The following is an 18610-nucleotide window of genomic DNA, read 5'->3' as shown; positions in this document are numbered from 1 at the left end:
GGCCAATGAGTTCTTCTCGCATCATCCCCAACGATTCAGTTCCATCCCCGAAGAAGCAGCGGGAATATTTAGCCGGGTGTTTTTCGGGTGGATGCATCCTGTTCTATGGGAAGGATATAGCGCTAAGCTGAAGCTTTTGAGTTTACCGGATATCGACCGACGACTTTTATCAAAAAGGTTACGAAAGCGAGTTTTGACATACTGGGCCAAAGAATGTCAGTTATTTAAGCGCTACACGCAGCGCAATGCTAATATATGGTTTAGCCAATCTCGACACAAAATGGACGCTTCCATATGCATTAGCGAAGTGCCTCAAGGGTCCATTTCTGTCACCGATACTTCCACGCGTATTTCTCATCTTATTCACATACTTGCAGCCCATCTTCATTGGAAAAGCAATACGATTTGTCAATGGCACCTCTCAGACTATTCTCGTTGGAAATAGTGGCCTTCCATTGATGCTTTTTGCTGCAATGTTGTACATGGGAATGGCGGTACGATAGTCGAGAGTCGTGCCCATTTTTCTACCAATCTGACGATTCACTATCCAGGTATCGGCGGCAATCTATCAACATCGAATCAATAGGCTGCGCGTTATGGTTCGAGGGGCATTGGTTGGTCTCATTCACAACCAGTGCCTTAATCTGCCAAATGAAAAATCCCAAGACTCATCCGCATTGGCATTGATTAGCTCAGATATTGACAGCATCGACTCTGTGGGTGAGATTATCCACGAGACCTGGGCCCGGCTCATAGAGTTAGCTACCGGGACAGTGCTATTGGCCGCTCAGATCCAATGGTTCGCAATTCTACCATTCATTATAATCTTCGGTAACCATATAACTAGGAGGGATGATTTGAGCTTTGAAGCGTGTTAACGTTTGCTCTTAGGATGCTCGCGAATGAGTGCGTATGTTGCAAAGCACTTGGAGAATAGACAGAAAGCCTGGAACGAGGCAACGCAGGTCCGTCTCGCCGCAACAACCGCAACTATAGAAGGTATCAAGAGCTTGAAGATGATGGGTATGGAGGATGCAATCAAGTCTCAGGTATTGCATTTGCGAAGCAATGAGATTCAAATGTCAAAGCGCCTACGATGGATTGTGGTCGCCTACAATGCGAGTGGTATGTATCGGGTCAGATTGACAAATATAATTTCCTTGATTCTAACTTCGCATTTAAGCAAATGCACTTGGAATAATCGCTCCAGTACTGACTCTCATTCTATTCTTGTCGTCCCAAAGCGATCGAATGCATGCCGATCAAACCTTTCCAGCTCTTGCTCTTCTAGCTATGGTGACACATCCAGCCAACATGGTGATGACTCTTATTCCACAGGCCATCTCTGTTATGGCAAACTTCGATCGTATCCAGAATTTTATTAGCCAACCGTCTATCCAGGAGACGCGAGAAGTCTCTCAGGGAGACAGTTTTCAACAATTTGTTTCAATACAAAACCTAACGGTAGCACCCCCTGCAGTATACCATCCCATACTCCGCGATGTCAATTTAGCAATGACAAGAGGAGAAATTGTGACTTGCGCCGGCGCCGTTGGAAGCGGGAAGACAACGTTAGCAATGGCTGTTCTTGGAGAAGCCACTGGTACCACTGGCTCGATCTGTCTATCTTCCAAGGAGATTGCATATTGCGCTCAAGAGCCGTGGTTGCCTAGCATCACGATCCGTGAAGCTATATCAGGACATACTGTTGATCTAGATACCGAATGGTATAATACTGTGATCGAAGCCTGCGGTTTGGTGCCGGATTTACATTCCCTTGTCGCTGGTGATATGGCTCTGATAGATAATAATGGGATGAATCTCTCTGGTGGGCAAAAGCAGCGTATAGTACGAGATCTGTTGTCTTGCTTGGGGTGACTGCTTAGTATTGTGTTGCTAACCGACTCACCACAGGCTTTGGCCCGAGCAGTATACTCGAAATATAGAATCCTTGTCCTAGACGATCCGTTCAGTGCTCTTGATGAAGCTGTCGCTGATCACATCGTGCAAAGGCTGTTGGGCCCACGAGGTCTGATTCGAAAAATGGCGACTACGGTGCTTTTGGTCAACAACTCTAGTGGGTTCACAACTCTAACTATAAGGGTTAAGTTTGTCTCTGACATCAAAATTGAGTAGGAGAGATATTTTCGATTTCAGACCGAGTCCTGGTCCTGCAGGAATCAAGGCTACATCATCAAACACACCTTCAAGATTCGAAAGCAGCTTCCGGAGTTCTTACACTGCCTGCAAATATCTCCCACACTCAAAATCCACCGAAGGCGACTGGAGGGTTTGGAAAGAGCCGGACACTACATCTAAGCGAGGCGGAAGATGATAGCTCTCGGAGGACTGGGGATATCGCAATATATGGTATGTTTTATGTCTACGGGCTGTCTAAAAGATTTTACTGACGCCAGAAAGGGTATTATATCAACGCAATCGGCCGGTCGAACGCTCTTCTTTTGATTGCCTGTACGGCCGGTTTTTCATTTTGTTCTACATTTGCTCAGTATGTTCTCAAATGGGCGACAGAATCGCCTCCAGACAGATTAAACACATATATGTCTCTATATGCCGCAATCTCGTTCACGGGGTGGGTGGCAACTAGTGGTACTGCGTGGTAAGACTGAATTGGCGCCGTCGAGAATGGTCAAGATTGCTAATAATCTTCAGGGCCGCTCAAATGAAAGTTGCTATCAGGTCAGGGGCATTTTTACACGCACAGCTTCTTGATCGAATCCTTAAGTTCGTATCTAACCTCGGTGTGTGAATCTTTCCGAGTACTAATCTTTCCGAACTAGGGCGCCTCTATCTTACTTCACTGGAACTGATATCGGTGTCATTGTGAACAGGTCCGTAGGGCCTTCCTTGGTCAAAAATATGCATAGATTCTTCCTATGCTAATACTTCAGATTCAGGTTTGGGCAGGACATAAACCTCGTGGATAAGCAACTTCCTCCAACGCTGGCAAATCTCAATACCCGTCTGCATGTCACAATCTCGACGTTTGATATTTCTACTGACAATTATTATCAGAAATCTTCAAGCTGTTGATGCAGTTGGTGCTGCTAATAAAGATCCGACCAATGATGACTCTCACTGTGCCAGTCTGCGCCATATGCGTTTATATCATCCAGCGTATCTATCTTCGGACATCGCGACAACTACGCTTCCTTGAGCTAGAGTCAAAATCATCTTTGTTCACGAACTTTCTAGACACAGTATGTGTATCTGCTACGATATGCGAAATTTTGCACTTCTGATCATTCACATAGGCAAATGGCATCGTGACAATCCGAGCCTTTGGGTGGAAAGACAAATTCGAGAACGAGAATGTGCAAGCCTTGGACCTGTCTCAAAAGCCTTTCTATCTCCTTCTCTGCCTACAGTGCTGGCTAAAGGTGATACTAGATTGTATTATGACGGGTTTTGCAGTCATTCTGATTGCGTTCACTATCTCTTATCGAAACACCACGGCGGGTGCCGATCTTGGTTTGGCTCTTAACTTGATAATCGTCGCAAACACCACGCTACTAAAGCTTGTACAGTCCTGGACGGCCCTTGAGACTTCTTTGGGGGCGATTGCTCGATTGAAAAGCGTCCAAGACTGTCTACCAACTGAAGACAGCGCCGGGCATACTCTTGACCCTGGCCTGCGATGGCCCTCTTTTGGAAACCTGCAGGTGAACGACATATCAGTCGGCTATTCGAATTCTTCGCCACCTACCTTGCACAACGTATCTCTCACAGTCAAGCCTGGACAAAAGACCGTTCTCGTAGGTCGAACAGGGAGGTATGTCAACCATGCAGATCTGATTGATTTTATATTTGTGAGTTTTTGACTAATTAAAATCTCTCCACAGTGGTAAAAGTACATTGATGCTTTCCTTACTACAACTTCTCGGGCCCAGTCAGGGATTCACTTTGATCGACGACATCAACGTCACGCATGTGTGCCCGAGAACGGTGCGAAAACGAGGGTTCATTGCAGTGCCACAAGATGGATTGACAATTTCAACGGCTAGTCTACGCTTTAATCTAGATCCTTATCACACGAGCTCAGAGCAAGAAATATCCCTAAGTCTCCAAAGGACAGGTCTTTGGGATAAGATCCATTCAATAGCTGGTTCGGCCGAGAAGGTAGGCACGAGCCGCAAAATTCAAAACCTGCTCGATCTTCCCATGTCATCATTTCTGCCATTCTCGGCTGGACAACTGCAATTATTTGCCTTAAGTCGAACACTGCTCCGAGTCTGGTCATCCGCGCCACACAAGCCGATTGTTATTTTGGATGAAGTCAGCTCTTCGTTAGATTCAGAAACAGAGTCTGTTCTGATAGATATCATTCGGGACGATCTCCGAGATTACACTGTTGTGATTATTGCGCATCGTGTTGCTGGTATCATGGGTGCTATGAGACCTGGGATTGACGCAATTGCCACCATGAAAGATGGCAGGCTGCAGACTGTGTCTTTTATTGACAGCTCTGGTTGATTCAGAATTTCACCTGCTCGTCCTGGTGAGGAGTACGATGGGGCTTGGTGTAGTTTAGCTAGGTAATCGCTCCGTGGCCGAATGTGTGTTGCCGGGCAGGTCGTTCAGCGTTACGGGTGGAGATGCGGCCATTTTGGGCGCCAATTTCACAAGTCCTCAGGTTCTAGATTTAATAATTGCACCTACGACTGGATAATGTTTTAGTAGTCAAAATTTTCACCCGGTCTCCATTCTAGGATCTGCTTTCCCTGGTGTTAAGCTTTAAACGCATCGATATCCAGGAATCCAACAAGGACAATATTTTCCTACTCTTCAAGGCTAACTTCCGAGGTTAACAGCGCCGCATAAATTGTTACGCGTACTGATGGCGCTTTTCCACCAGTTGGACGAAATGGTCTATAACAACGGACCCCGGAGACTCGGGCCCCGAGCCCCGAGGTCCGGCCCTCCCTCGTGACCTTAACCTACTATAACCAATATTGATAGAACCACCTGCACATTTGATGGCCTGTGCATGAAACATCGGTCAGCATGAGTAGTGTCAACGAAGCATCAAATTTATCCACCCCATCCGGCTTGGATTATACCTGCAACGAATGTGCGCGCTCCTTCCAACGACGGGAGCACCTCGACCGCCATCGCGCATCTCACTCGAAGCAGAGGCCATACCAATGTCAAACGTGCAATAAGTCGTTCACGAGAAGGTGAAAAAATTTATTCCGATCTTGCTCACGTGTTGACTCAACTGCTAACTTCTCAGGGACACTTTACGACGACACGTGACTGTCCATGGTCAAACGCCTAGCGGAGTCAAGAACTTGCCAAGGGCTGTCCAAGCATGCACAAGCTGTATGCAGTCCAAGCAAAGATGCAGCGGGGGATTACCATGTGAGCGTTGTGCTCGTCGCGGCTGGCGGTGCTTGTTTACAGAAGACCCGAAGAAATCGGGGCTCCGGATGACAGCTCCTGCAAGGGATGCATCGGCAACACAGTCAGACCAGGTAAGTGATTACGATGCAGCTGGAGAAAAACTTCGTTCTGAAATAACTTCCGTCGGGGTGTCCACTTTCAGTCCCACGGTCCCGTTGATCGGCGGTGAGGGTAGGGATCCAATCGAGCAAGACTCAAATTCGGCTAATCCATGGGAGCCGGCACCGACAGTACGGGATGATCTGAGCTTCGATTTTGATCCAATGCTTCTTTGGCCTTTGGCGGAGAATGGTCTTGACTATGCTGGGAAGCCGGCCTTCCAGATGCAGCTATCGGCTGTGAATATGTCCTTTGATGGACAGCATGAATCAAATCAAGAATTACCCGACGCTCCAGGCATGCTTTTGACGGCGAGTCAGTTTCAGAACCAGGAGCCAAATCACCGGCGAAATCGCCTAGCACTGGAGGAAAAACCTCATCCCGAGCTTTCTGAGGCTGACCTTGACATACTCGCATCCGAGGATTCCTGTCAGGTTCCCACCATATCTTTGTCAACATACCAACAGTTATGCGAGATGTGTGACCATGTCTCGCGATACTCGAGCCTTCAACTGCGTGGGCTTCTTCCGAGCTTGGACATACTTAATGTATTTGTTCAATTGTATTTCGAACAGTTTCACAAATCCTTCCCTGTCCTCCATCAACCTACCTTTGAACCAACGAGTGACTCATTGGTATTATATATTGCAGTGGCTTCAATTGGCGGGCAATATTCACGTATTTCTGTCCGAACAGCGCACATTACCAGCTTGGTTCGAATTATGCGACATGCCTTGCTGTCCAAGGTACGCCCTAGTGTCAAGTTCCTAAAGGCTGGACCTTCAACTAACATATGCAGCTTGGTTTGGGCGATTCACTTCTGGGCAATATTGAATTTAATATGTTCATGCAGCCAAGATGCTATGAAGGGCGAGAGTCTACTCCCACTACCCGCACAGATCGTCAGGGTTAATGTAGGGGGACTTCAGTGTGTATGAGATATTCACGCTAGGGTAGCTTCGTAGTCACAGGACTGTTGAATGCCATTTGGTACAGGTCGGTGAAACATCGATGCCAAGGAAGAAAAGGTACCACCTCATGGGCTGTTTGGATACCATCCAACAAGTGATAAATGGGAGACCAACTCAGCTACCTACTGGAGTTTTGAGTCTTGCGATGTGCCCGAGGAGGACTTGAAAGATGCATATTCGGTGCTCGCTGGCAGGGTGCGATGGAGTAAGCATTATATTTCGGGAATTGATATTTGTGACTCGGATATATGCAGCCAAAGCAAACCTAGAGAGCAAACAAGGCTGAATGTGTGACCTGACTGGTAAGGCTCCAAGGCTACAAGGCCGCAAGGCCACAAGGTTACAAGGTTACAAGGTTACTTAAGATTCATTCCGAATGCTGACTCTTGATGTTTCTGTAGATTAGTTACTGATCAGCAAAATTATACAAGTAATCCCCAGTCCACCACCAATAATGACACCTGTGGACTCTCGGCGTATCAAAAATGCAGGCGCTAAACCCTTTGGAGCAAAAGATGCGCCATATAACCAGCTGACCAATCAGCTTACAACAGCGCGAAAGATTTACCCGAAGCGGAGATCAACAAGATAACCGGGGATCGTGCGAATATAAATGCATTGCCATACCCCAGTCTTGCAGAAACCATTCAAAAAATATAATGGCGAGCCTTCACCCCTTTGACCCCATCACACCTGGGGAGATCCAATTGGCGGTCTCCATCTTGGAATCCGCTTTCCCCGGTGCCAAGCTCCGCTACAAGCGCATCGATCTCCAGGAACCCACCAAGCATGAGGTTGTCCCATTCCTTGAGGCTGAGCGCCGAGGTGAAGTGCGCCCACGTAAGCCCGCCCGCTTGCTGATGGCGCTCTTCCACCGATTGGACAATGGGTCTTTCTTCAAGGCTCTTATCAACGCAGACGCCAAGTCCATCGTGTCAGCGAAAGAGCTGCCCAAGGACGTCCAGGGCCCACTGGATGTTGATGAGATGATGGAAATTGAGGAGCTCTGTCTCAGCCATCCAGCTGTCAAGGCTGAAATTGAAAAATTGAAGCTTCCCGCTGGCCACACCGTCTGCTTGGATCCATGGATCTACGGCACCGAGGATGCCAAGGAGACTCGGCGATTGTTCCAGTGCTACATGTACATTGTGGCCACAGACCACCCCCAGAACAACCAGTATTCGGTGCCTTGCAAATTCTCCCCAGTGTTCGACGGTATCAGTCGCAAACTGGTCCGTATGGATTATCTGCCTAGTGGGGCCGATACTCAAACCACTGAGACCCAGCCCTGGAAGCAGGTGCCTACTGTTCAATACGCTCATGATTTGCTGGATGAGCCTCTGCGCACTGATCTCAAGCCCTACATTGTCCAGCAACCAGAGGGAGCATCATTCAATGTCATTGGAAATGCCGTGTCATGGCAGAAGTGGCGTTTCAGAGTGGGCTTCAATAACCGAGAGGGTCTGGTGTTGCATAATATTACCTACGATGGTCGCAACACCTTCTACCGTCTCTCCTTCTCCGAGATGACAGTCCCCTACGCCGGTATGTTTTACTACTCTCCCTCTAACAACATATCTGATTTGTTCTAGATCCCCGTGCCCCCTACCACCGCAAGCAAGCCTTTGACGTTGGTGACGTCGGCTTCGGTATCACAGCTAACCAACTGAGTCTCGGCTGCGACTGTCTCGGTCACATTAAGTATTTCGATGGTTATCGCACAGATGCACAGGGAGCACCTGTCCAACTACAGAATGTCATCTGCATGCACGAGCAGGATAATGGTTTACAACACAAGCACACTAACTACCGCACTGGTGCGGCAACTGTCGTCCGTAACCGCCAGCTCGTGGTTCAGATGATCTGCACCGTTGCAAACTATGAATATATCTTCGCTTTTATCCTCGACCAAGCAGCCAACATCGAGCTCGAGGTGCGCGCAACCGGTATCCTCTCAACTGTGCCCTTCGACAATGAGAATGGCCAAACCGTTCCGTGGGGAACAAACGTCGGACCCGGAGTTATGGCCCCATTCCACCAGCACATGTTCTCTCTCCGTATCGACCCTGCCATCGACGGCTACAAGAACACAGTCTATTACGAAGACAGTGTGCCAATGCCCGAAGATGACAGCAACCCATGGCTCGTCGGGTACACCACAGAGCAAAACGTTATCAAGGCCAGCGGCAGTGCCTCAACCAGCGTCGAGCGCCACCGTGTCTTTAAGATCCGGAACGACTCTATCGTCAACCCCATCACCCACCACCCCATCGCGTACAAGCTGCAAACAAACCCAAGTCAGATGCTCCTCGCACACCCGAACTCATTCGGCTCGAAGCGTGCCCGCTTTGCGACCCGTCCTATCTGGGTTACTAAATACCAAGACGACGAGCTATTCGCCGCCGGCGAGTTCACAAACCAGAGCAAGAAGTCCGAAGGCGTGGAAGTATGGGCTGGACGAAACGATGCAGTCGAGAACGAAGACGTTGTTCTCTGGCACAGTATGTTATCCCATCTAAACCCTTCCTGAACTAGTAGCTAACTGTTCCCAGCGTTCGGTCTCACTCACAACCCCAGAATTGAGGACTTCCCTGTTATGCCCATGGAGCGTGTCAGCGTGATGCTCAAGCCGGATGGCTTCTTCACCAAGAACCCTGCTCTTGATGTGCCAGCTTCGACCCAGTCCTTCAACCAGTCGACTCTTCACCCTGAGCCGACTTGCTGTGCGGCTCCTCAGGAGCGGGGACAGGTGAAGCTGTAGATATTAGACGTGAAATGAAATATAGAGGGTGACCTCTGTAAATGAATGTCCTAGCATAGAAGCAAATATAACGAAATTATTGCAATTAAAATGACATTTAGAACGTGACATTGTTTGCCAAGATGGTAGAGCTGTCCCAAGCTTATAACTAGCCTTGATCACTTTATCTAGGGGCCTCAAAATCACAGCTAATCTGTAGGAGTTGCCATGTCATCGCCCACTTCCATTCTTCAGGTACAAGGGCCATAATGCCCAGTATCTCTCTTCTAGCAACTCCTCGAATCCACCATACTTCATTCAAAACTGCAGTCAACCCAAAAAAGTATGCTGTGATGGCCAAGGCCCGTGGGTCCTCAGCTTCTAGGAGCTCAATATATCTTGCTGGGACAATAGCCGGGAAACTTAGGATTTTCTTCCGCACAATTGACATTTGTTCTCCCGCCATATGGCACCCATATGACCAGCCGAGATGGCCCACTGCAAGCTCGTATGCAGCGGTTTCCTTCGGGACTATCGAATTGATATCCAATCCCGATAGGAGCTCTGCGAAGAAGTTCGTGTTTACACCACAAGGTAATGGACTCTCTTTTTCCAGGAGCAGTGGCTCAAACCTCGAATTTTGGATCCATGCTCTTGTGATCCACGCAACGCTCCCGACGCCTTGAAAAGCCCGAAACCAATCAGTCGGAAATGAATAGTGAGCGCCAAAGCTCTGTTCTTGGCGTGAGTGCAGTACGCTCAGCGCGACCAATACACTAGATGTCAATAGCATGGGTGAATTTTCCTCATTCGCTTGAGATAGCATATTTTTAAACTTCTCAAGCCCCGAGGACAGATCATAAGAGGATGCGAGCTTTAGGGATGGGTCGTTGGGGTTGAGCGATTCTAGGTGAAGGGCAGACGTAGCGAGAAGGAGATCAATGACAGGGTTCAATGGGCGGCCTAGGAAAGCCAGTGATGGTACATCTTTAGACCAAATGCGCCATTCTTTGGTATCCTCGATTATGTTTCTAGCATTTTAAACTATTAGTGATGGTCTCAAACAAGGGCTAAGACAAATATTTCACTTACGCCATTCTGCATGTCACAGCTGTGCAATGGTGCATTAGGCGCATCTCCATCAGTCGCGAATAGTTATTCTCGAAATCGACGAGGCATGATTTGATGACATGTGTATGGCGGCTGTAGGACAATAGGGGAGTTGGAAGAGTTGGGGAGTGGGGAACGACAAACGACAAACGAGGTACGAGAAACAAGACAAGCCAAGATCAACATCGGTTTGTTCGTATATATCAGCTTTAGAGGATTTCTAGAAGTAAATTTTGTTGCGTTTGTATTTTCGACATTCAGATTCACCAAAATGTCTGCAATTTATACAGAAGTCACAACCCAATCCCAACCTTCGCGGCAATATACTATTTTTCACGGTTTATTTCGCCCTCCTTAGATTTTGTCAACTAGGTGTTGTGATCTATTTGCGAACATGGACTTTCCTTGCAGCACTGAGTATCGGGACATTTATGGAAGCGGCCGGATACGTAGGACGAATCGTGATGCACGACAATCCATGGTGAACATTTGGATTTAGACTACAAATCTTTCTCCTTACTTCTGACTCCAACATTCATTGCTGCTGGCTGGGATATATCTTACCCTTAGGCACATACTCATCTACATTGGACCACAATCCTCTCATATAGACCCAACTATTTTCACTCGGATATTTATTGGGTGTGATGTCGAGTCTATCGTTTTGCATGCAGCCGTGATCAATGCAGCCGGGACCGACCAAGCCATGATTGAGTATGGAAATAATAGCATTGTTGCTGGAACCTCTTTCCAGGTTGCTACAATGTCGATGTATGGGCTACTGGTAATTCCCCTGTACAACAATATTCATTGTTTGATACCTGAAAATAAATATTACATGTTTATGGATGATTTTGCGCTAGGCCAAAGCTGTAGATCTTGGGTAGATCTTTGGTCGGGTAGGGGTATATTCGGTATCTGGTAACATATATATAGACAGGAATTTCGAGAACATCGCTTCCCCTACCAGGCTGCCTTTATACTCGCTTTTGTGAGCCGCAGAAAAGCTGCAGTATTTCCCCAAATGATCAGTGAATAAAAATCGGAACGGAGCCCCCTGCTGTGATATCAGGCCAGATTTGTTCTTTGAAGTCAATGGCTCGGGCATCTGGCAAGATCTCACGCAGTCGATACCGCAGAGGGTTCAAAGGATTCATGCTAACAGTAGCGATGATCGCCAACTGGTCTTGCACTGCCTTTGTGACTGTCAAGTGTGCCTCTCCTATTAAAAACCTGACCCCTACCAGCAGTCCAGAGACTGATCCCTCTTGCCCAGGTGCCAGAATACGCGTCAAAAGAGTAGTTTGGAATGGCCTCAAATGCCCTTCTTTGCTCAGCGCAGAGCAAGCCCGTATGGTTTCCTCCTCCGAGAACTCTAGACACCTTTGACTGAAGACGGCAAAGCTGGATGTGTCCCGCGTATCTTTGACCACCCGAAACCAGTTATGAGACTCTTGTGGTGTGGATGGTAATACAGGACAACTGGCGGGACTATTGCTGAACGGCCAAGATACTTGGAGGTTCCCATCGCTGTCGATACCCGAGTGCTCGAGCGCGAGAATGGCGTTTATGATCAGGCGACGGGCTTCGGCACCTGTGAGAACCTGAACTCTCCCGGGCGTATAGTCGAGGGAATCTATCTCTTCTATTGACTGCCATCTAGTCCAGCATGAGTTGATACAATACTTGTCACCGACCTTGTGGGCGCAATAGATTGGGTGATCTGTGGGTTGGGTGCTTGTTTGAGAGAAGCGGAGAGCATCCCAGAGCGTCACTCGCTGCGCATTTCCGGTGCATGCACTTACTTCCAATCCGACACGGAGATTTAGAAGTGGGACAAGCCTTGTATCTGGCTTTGTGCAGTCTGTGATGAGCATTGCTTTGAGCGTGCGCTTCGGGATCCTCTTGTACTTCTTCATAATGCCGGCTGTGACGTACTGTCCGCCAACAAGTTGAACGTCGTACCCGTCACTCACGTATCTTGATTTGGATGTTCGGGGTACTGGAGCCGACAGGCAATTTGTTGTCCAATAAGCGACATTGACGACTTGCACTTTTCATTGACAACAAGACCAGCGTCACCATCAGGGCATGTGCCGATTAATATCCTTGATGTGTCGTGAATAAGAATTGCCGTATCTGCGTTCTCATCGGAGATATATTCTGGGATCTCTGTCACCCAGTGACACTCAATCTCACCACACAATGAAGAGTTAAACGAGGAAGATTGTTGCTCTCGTGGAAGTGGGACGATGAAGCCTCTCTCTGTCTGAATGACTGGCGCTTCATCTGTAGTACCCCCCACCAGTGAGACCGGTCCCCACAATTCATCAAGATCCTGAAGGGTGAGAGATATTTTCATTCCGCCAGATGGAGCAGAGGCCTTCCCTAGAATCCATGCAGGACCACCAATAAAGTCGTCTAAGCAAGCTAGCTTTCGTGGCATGAAAGCGTACCCATCGAGACTCACAGGGATCTTTTCCATCTCTTGATCCCATAAATTAATATCGAACCGAGACACGTGGGATCCAGAGAATGACACAAGCCCAATTGACAGAATTTCACATAGGGGGCGAATGATTCCTACCAAGTTACAGTCCGAGAGGGCCGTGACATCGACATTGAGCACCTTTTGCATCCAGCGCTTTGTGCACCTTTTCAAGAACTCCTCGTCGAATTCGTTCGCCATAGTCTGCAGCAAACTGCGAATCTGGCGCAATGATACATGGAAGGCTTTAGCAACACCATTCCGGTCCTGATCTTCGATCAAAATGCTGATCATGGTTCCACAAAAGCCTTCAGACCCCAGATCTCCCAGCGCAGCGTAATAATTCTCGAGACACTCAATACAGCCATGTAGCGATTCAAGCTCAATGTATGGGCTATCCTTCATACCGAGTGTCTGCGCGGTTTGACGCTCGAGCTGGTCTAATACACTGAAATAACAAGCTGCGTTCAAGAGGTGGTCCATATTCTTTGTCGGTATACCTGCATCTATTGAGTCCTCTTCAAGCTCCAAACTTGTGATGTTTGTTGCAACTGAGAATGCAGTCGAGGAGTCGGAGCTTTGAGCGAGAAATAATGGCCTTGATTGATGGAAGATGGCATCTTGGGATTCTGTTCCACTGGGAGATAAAGATTGCTCCAGTGTCGCGTCCACACCATGTAACAGTGTAGCATTTCCTGTGTCCACATCCGAAAGGCTTTCTCCGTTTAGATTGGTAGACATCGAGAAAGCTCGGGGAACATAAACCGACTCTAAAAGACGCCTGTATAGATCTCTCATAATGACGAGAGTGCGAACGCGGGCCTCCTCGACCTCTATCTGCAAAGGCACCAGATCCAAAGTGGCACCGTGATCCTCCGCCAAGCGGAGGTGTCTCAGCAGCGTCCCCTGCAATGTGATGATGATATCCTTCATCTGCTCACGGGCGATCCAGTCACCTTCCTCGTATTGCTGATCAAGCTCTTGATAGTGCTGGTGATACAGAGATTGAATCTCAGTTTGACCGCGTGAAAGCGAGTGTTCTAAATCCCAGGTGGACTGGCGCTCGTGATATTTCTTCCTAATGGCAGTAAAGATACTCGCACCTTCACTGTAGGCGGATGCAACTGTTTGCCGATTTGGGCTTGTTAATCGCGTTGTTTGAGAATAGGAGAGGAGATGGTCTTACTGGATGCCACGCAGGTTCTCATGTCGTAAACAGGTGGACTGTAGCATATATGACAGCTTGGAACAGATTCCGGTAAATAACAGCATATTCGGCATCTAACCATATCATGGGTTTGCATGCTGATAAAAGTTGTCCCAGGTCGCTGTGGGCTGAGAGCATGTTTCGCAAAAGTTTGGGCATGGGAGTTCGATTCTGCTCTCTGCTAGCTGATAGAGACTTGGACTTTGCTCGTGTGCATTTCCCATGTGTTCCTTCATCTCACATTGATGTGGTACAGTAAGAGTGCAATCGGGCTGAAGGCAACGGTATTCCCATTGCTGAACACCATGCATATCTTCAAGATGTTGTTTGAAGAAAGAAAGCTCCTCGTAGATGCTCTGTTCTTCTTTGCACATATGACAACAAAATGCTCCCAAAGGACTAGTAGGAAGATCACTAGGAGACCTGAGGTGGAGTAATTGCGGTCCGTTGCTGGCTGAGAATAGCTCTCGAAGCTGCATATCCACCTGCTGCTGGGCGGCTTCAAGCTGGACCTTCAAATTTGATAGTTGAGATGCGTTTAACGGAGGGATTGTCTGGGAAGCTGCGTCTGCTAGTTGCTGCAGCTCAGGTAAATCATACACAGTCATACCTAGGTCGAAGTCTAAACTCTGGGGTATCGCATCGTGCTCTAAGTAGCAACACGTCCGAATACCGGCGAGATCACGTTCGTAGTCTTTCCGTGGCATATGACCTCTGAATGCATCGCCATAGCCTGTACCAAAATCTATGTGACCCGATGATGGGCCTAATCCTGAGTCCAGGGACTCCCCGGACTCGGTATACGGCGCCCTTGGAAAGTCATTGAATGGGGGGTCCATCTTATCACGAGAAGAATTTAAGATCTTTGGGAAGTGCAGTCAGAGAGGAGAGTGAGATTACCTACTCCGTCCCCTTTTCGATAATCTCTGACCCTAGTGCATAGCCATTAAGAATAAGCTGGGCGTCGTGGCGGCATGGGATTGGTGTATTAGTGCGGCTTGGGTTCGCTGACATCGCAGCACTGCCCCAGAAGTTCATCTATCACTTGCAAGGTTAATTATAGATCTTAACAAGATATGGCCTAAGTGCTTGATAGACCAAGTGCGCGGCCCTAGGGCTGATCACCGTGATAGGTCACTGGGTAATCAGCGAGCAGCCAATCATACTCACTGGGCGCTCATTGGGCGCGTATCCAGTGATCTATTATGTGACAGCACTCACCCGGTTAGTGATCCGGACGCTGAGCACCCTCACAAAACGAGGGCAGCTATGATAGGAAAGCCCGGGCAGAGGGAGTGCAATACACCAGAGCATTTAGGTATTCAAGTCAGTTGATTCATCTTTTTTCGCCGAGGGAACTGACACTAGGTGCTTAAATCAGTTGGCGCCAGCATTCCGGCCATGATGCAGTCGATCCACTGGTCTCCATATTGAAAGCATAATAACACCAACTAGTAAAAGCAAACAACCAACACTAGACAGATTTAGCGCTCGTCCGCGCTGGAAAGCTTCTCCGCCCACTCCTTGGACGAAACAACATCCGTCTTGCGCGCGAAGACCTTCTCCATCAGCACGCGGTGCAACTCCTCATCGCGATCCATGCAGCCATCCTCCAAAACCGTAATACGGTAGTCCATATCCATTGCTTGGCGGACAGTCGATAGCACAGCTCCACTGGTGATCAAGCCAGCGACAACGATCGACTCGACATTTGCGCAGCGCAGAAGCATATCAAGTTCCGTAGCGAAGAAGGCCGAGATGCGACGCTTGATGATGACCACTTCTCCAGATACAGGTGCGATGGCCGGGTGGACTTGTACCGACGATTGGCCTTCGATATATTCACCACGTGCGACGACAGCGGGCACAGATGAGTTATTTGGGTGGTTTTCAGGATAGCCTGGACGAAAGCCGGTAATAACGTGGATGATTTTCACGTTGATCTTGCGTGCAGAAGTGACAATTGACGCCAGACGTTCGAGGTAGGGCTCTGTGTTGTCGAGGCGGTCGATTACCCCGTTTTGGACGTCGAGGATGAGGAGGACGGTTACCATGGTGAGCTGTTGATGTTTGGGGTTGGAGAATCTTGAAAGGTAGAGATCGAAGGAAGATGAGTTTAGACTGAAAGGGGAAATTTGAAGAAAAGTTGATATCAAACAGGGTGAATCTGTTTTATGATCGCGGTTCCGGTATTATGGATGCCGGTACCGGCATGAACATATGAAATTGGTGAGACTGATGAGACTATTTTTATACAAAAGAAAAAAAGAAAAAAAGGAAAAAAAAAAAAAGGCAAGCGCAATCGCTCACAGTGTTGTTAAATACATGGCAGAAAAGGAAATTGCGTTTGGATAGCACACAGGAAGGGCAGGGAGGAATATCAGTCAACTCTCCGTCTCTTGACCGCAAACTGTTCCAAAAGCTCAACCCTTTCTTTGAGGCGAGCATTCTCTTTCTCTAAATCCCCACGATCCAGAATTAAATCGTCACGGTATCTCTTTTGTGTTTTGGGTGATCCTTCTATGCATTTATCCAAGATGTCCCGGTGTTTCTTGGACGACATCACTGAATCAGATGCTTCTGTCTCTGGAGTCCTAGCCCGAGGATTCTTTAGTGGCCTGGGTGTCCTGCACGGTGTAATAGGCTGATGATTTTGGAACGTCTCACTTTCACTGTCGAATTGACCTTCCTCCGATTCGGAGGTATTTTCTCTCTCTTGGCTCTCCTGTGATCGCCGCGACGAAGGATGTGAATACTCGCGGCTGGATTGTCGGCTTACTGACTCCGTGGAGGGCATGATGGGCAAAGGAACACTTGTTCGAGGTGTGGCTCGTGTTCTCGCCGTTCTCGGAGTGGTGTCGTCCGAGTAGAGACGGCTATCGAGAATAGAGGTTCTATCCTCTGGGGCGGCAGTAGCTCGGTTCCCTTGGAGACAGTTGCGAAGGCGGAACTCATCTAGCGGCACAAGGCAGCTTTGACGCCAGATATCTGCAGCTTCTTCTGCTCGTTTAGATGAAGCTACTTCTCCATCAATCCACGATGCAAACTCCCTCACGTCCAGTGTGATGGCATTCTCATTGTTATCGGAGAATCGCTTTCTCATGTAGTCGGTATAGCTCTGTTGCATGGGCCCAAACGCGATGTTTTCCATTGGGTTGAAGAACTGTTGATCGTTCTGGGGAAAAGAAAGACAAGCGATCCTGTTATCCCAGCAGAATTTTTCGAACTCAGGAAAGACTATGCGGAATCGATGGGAAATCAGCAGAATTCTCCATATTTGACGCCGACCTTTGGGTCGAGTCTCTGGCTCGAAAATGGTCTTCAACCAATCAAGTGCATGATTCGCCTCAGACCAGCCTGACTGGGTAAAGGAAACCTTGATCCGACCAAAGTTCTTGGTCTGTGGTGGATCCTGGCTCCTGCAGACAATGTATGGGGGCAGGTGCTTTCCTCGCGTTGAGCAGCAGTGGATCACAGATGAGAATGTCCGTTCTTCTCTCTTGTGATTTTGGTTCATTGGTCTGACGAACATAAGGCTTGCCTTTCGATACATAGTAGTAACAAATGCGGCATCCTCCATAGCATAGACGTTGTCGTTGGTAACCGCGAGTCGCTGCTTGATATCTTTGAATGCTTGAAAGAACTTCCAGGCTCGGCGATCTTCATGCGGACCTTTCAATTTTAGTGTACTGCGTTCTTTGGCTATGTGATCAGCAAGTCCTTGATGGCGCAGCCAGAATCCCTTTTGCCAGCCAATGTTGAGGTTTGGTCTATTCTGGCTGTAACTCGGGTGGTTATGGAAGTATGCATTGGCCGTATCCTTTGCCAACATGTGGTAAGGAAAAAATCCATGATTCAACCAGCGCTCCAGCTGCTCAACAACTGCATTTTCATCCTCCACCGAGAGAGCCGGTTGACCCATGACACCAGACTTCTTTCGCAGAAATGCACCAGCAAGGTTTGTGGCAACTTCAGAAGCAATCGTGTGAGATGGAGGCGCGCCAACAACAGTCAGCATAATCTGCCTTTTGATTCTGATCTGTGATTTAGCCTCTGGCTTAAAAGCGAGGTACCGAGGATTTCAGAAAAGCTGATCTGAAATTCTGACCTAGAAGGAAATTTTAGCGCTGAGAGTGAGTCCTGGGGTTATCAACATTGACCAAGCCTGCAGTCTGTTAGCTCCACAAAAACTCTGGTTTAAATTCGAACGCTGCATTATGTATGGCTATTCGAGCCTGTTTGTTTGACACGAAACTGTCAATTTGGGTACAAAGTGGATGCTATTCCACTTCAGGCTGGCTGGTTTCCATAGTGACATGTATCCACAAATTTGTTGAACATTTATTCTAGCTTCTTTTTCTCGGGGTAATTTTGCCGATTGCAACTGTGAGAGGAAATAACACAGATAGACACATCGGAGACCGAATGATGCAGAAAAGTAGTTTATAAAATCTAACTAAAAAATATAGGGCGGCTCTGCGTTGTCGGGACAGTCGCCGCTTTTGGACGTCGAGGATGAGAAAGCGGTTGCCATAATTGCTGGTATTTGAAATGTGATGCAGAGTTTGGAG

At 48.1% G+C, this 18610-nt stretch overlaps 8 protein-coding genes across 8 annotated transcripts; 3 read left to right on the top strand and 5 right to left on the bottom strand.

Moving 5' to 3' along the window:
* Window positions 1-245: 245 nt before the first annotated feature.
* Window positions 246-4494, top strand: N7517_006343 (uncharacterized protein; the record flags this gene model as incomplete). The annotated part of the gene is made up of 13 exons (XM_056724073.1): window positions 246-494; window positions 552-831; window positions 892-1125; window positions 1184-1848; window positions 1915-2077; window positions 2158-2370; window positions 2422-2620; window positions 2674-2745; window positions 2802-2852; window positions 2919-2983; window positions 3037-3221; window positions 3276-3793; window positions 3864-4494. The coding sequence occupies 13 exons, from the start codon at window positions 246-248 to the stop codon at window positions 4492-4494; spliced, it is 3525 nt and encodes a 1174-aa protein (XP_056580323.1).
* A 956-nt stretch (window positions 4495-5450) lies between these two features.
* On the top strand, window positions 5451-6007 carry N7517_006342 (uncharacterized protein; the record flags this gene model as incomplete). The annotated part of the gene is made up of 2 exons (XM_056724072.1): window positions 5451-5952; window positions 5991-6007. 2 exons carry the CDS (start codon window positions 5451-5453, stop codon window positions 6005-6007), a joined length of 519 nt encoding a protein of 172 aa, XP_056580322.1.
* Window positions 6008-7153: 1146 nt separating this feature from the next.
* N7517_006341 (Copper amine oxidase N2-terminal) lies at window positions 7154-9255 on the top strand (the record flags this gene model as incomplete). The annotated part of the gene is made up of 3 exons (XM_056724071.1): window positions 7154-8039; window positions 8087-8995; window positions 9047-9255. The coding sequence occupies 3 exons, from the start codon at window positions 7154-7156 to the stop codon at window positions 9253-9255; spliced, it is 2004 nt and encodes a 667-aa protein (XP_056580321.1).
* Window positions 9256-9418: 163 nt separating this feature from the next.
* N7517_006340 (uncharacterized protein) lies at window positions 9419-10331 on the bottom strand (the record flags this gene model as incomplete). The annotated part of the gene is made up of 2 exons (XM_056724070.1): window positions 9419-10265; window positions 10327-10331. 2 exons carry the CDS (start codon window positions 10329-10331, stop codon window positions 9419-9421), a joined length of 852 nt encoding a protein of 283 aa, XP_056580320.1.
* Window positions 10332-11372: 1041 nt separating this feature from the next.
* Window positions 11373-14065, bottom strand: N7517_006339 (uncharacterized protein; the record flags this gene model as incomplete). The annotated part of the gene is made up of 3 exons (XM_056724069.1): window positions 11373-12324; window positions 12384-13940; window positions 14019-14065. The coding sequence occupies 3 exons, from the start codon at window positions 14063-14065 to the stop codon at window positions 11373-11375; spliced, it is 2556 nt and encodes an 851-aa protein (XP_056580319.1).
* Window positions 14066-14122: 57 nt separating this feature from the next.
* N7517_006338 (uncharacterized protein) lies at window positions 14123-14878 on the bottom strand (the record flags this gene model as incomplete). The annotated part of the gene is made up of 1 exon (XM_056724068.1): window positions 14123-14878. One exon carries the CDS (start codon window positions 14876-14878, stop codon window positions 14123-14125), a length of 756 nt encoding a protein of 251 aa, XP_056580318.1.
* Window positions 14879-15523: 645 nt separating this feature from the next.
* On the bottom strand, window positions 15524-16093 carry N7517_006337 (cysteine hydrolase family protein; the record flags this gene model as incomplete). The annotated part of the gene is made up of 1 exon (XM_056724067.1): window positions 15524-16093. One exon carries the CDS (start codon window positions 16091-16093, stop codon window positions 15524-15526), a length of 570 nt encoding a protein of 189 aa, XP_056580317.1.
* Window positions 16094-16419: 326 nt separating this feature from the next.
* On the bottom strand, window positions 16420-18057 carry N7517_006336 (uncharacterized protein; the record flags this gene model as incomplete). Its single annotated transcript, XM_056724066.1, has 1 exon — window positions 16420-18057. The coding sequence occupies one exon, from the start codon at window positions 18055-18057 to the stop codon at window positions 16420-16422; it is 1638 nt and encodes a 545-aa protein (XP_056580316.1).
* Between the last annotated feature and the right edge of the window lie 553 nt (window positions 18058-18610).

This window comes from Penicillium concentricum (genome assembly GCF_028827145.1).
Source record: "Penicillium concentricum strain IBT 3081 chromosome Unknown utg000002l_segment0_segment0, whole genome shotgun sequence".
NCBI lineage: Eukaryota > Fungi > Ascomycota > Eurotiomycetes > Eurotiales > Aspergillaceae > Penicillium > Penicillium concentricum.
Note: the sequence above shows the minus strand (reverse complement) of the source record. Positions and strands in the feature narration are given on the sequence as shown.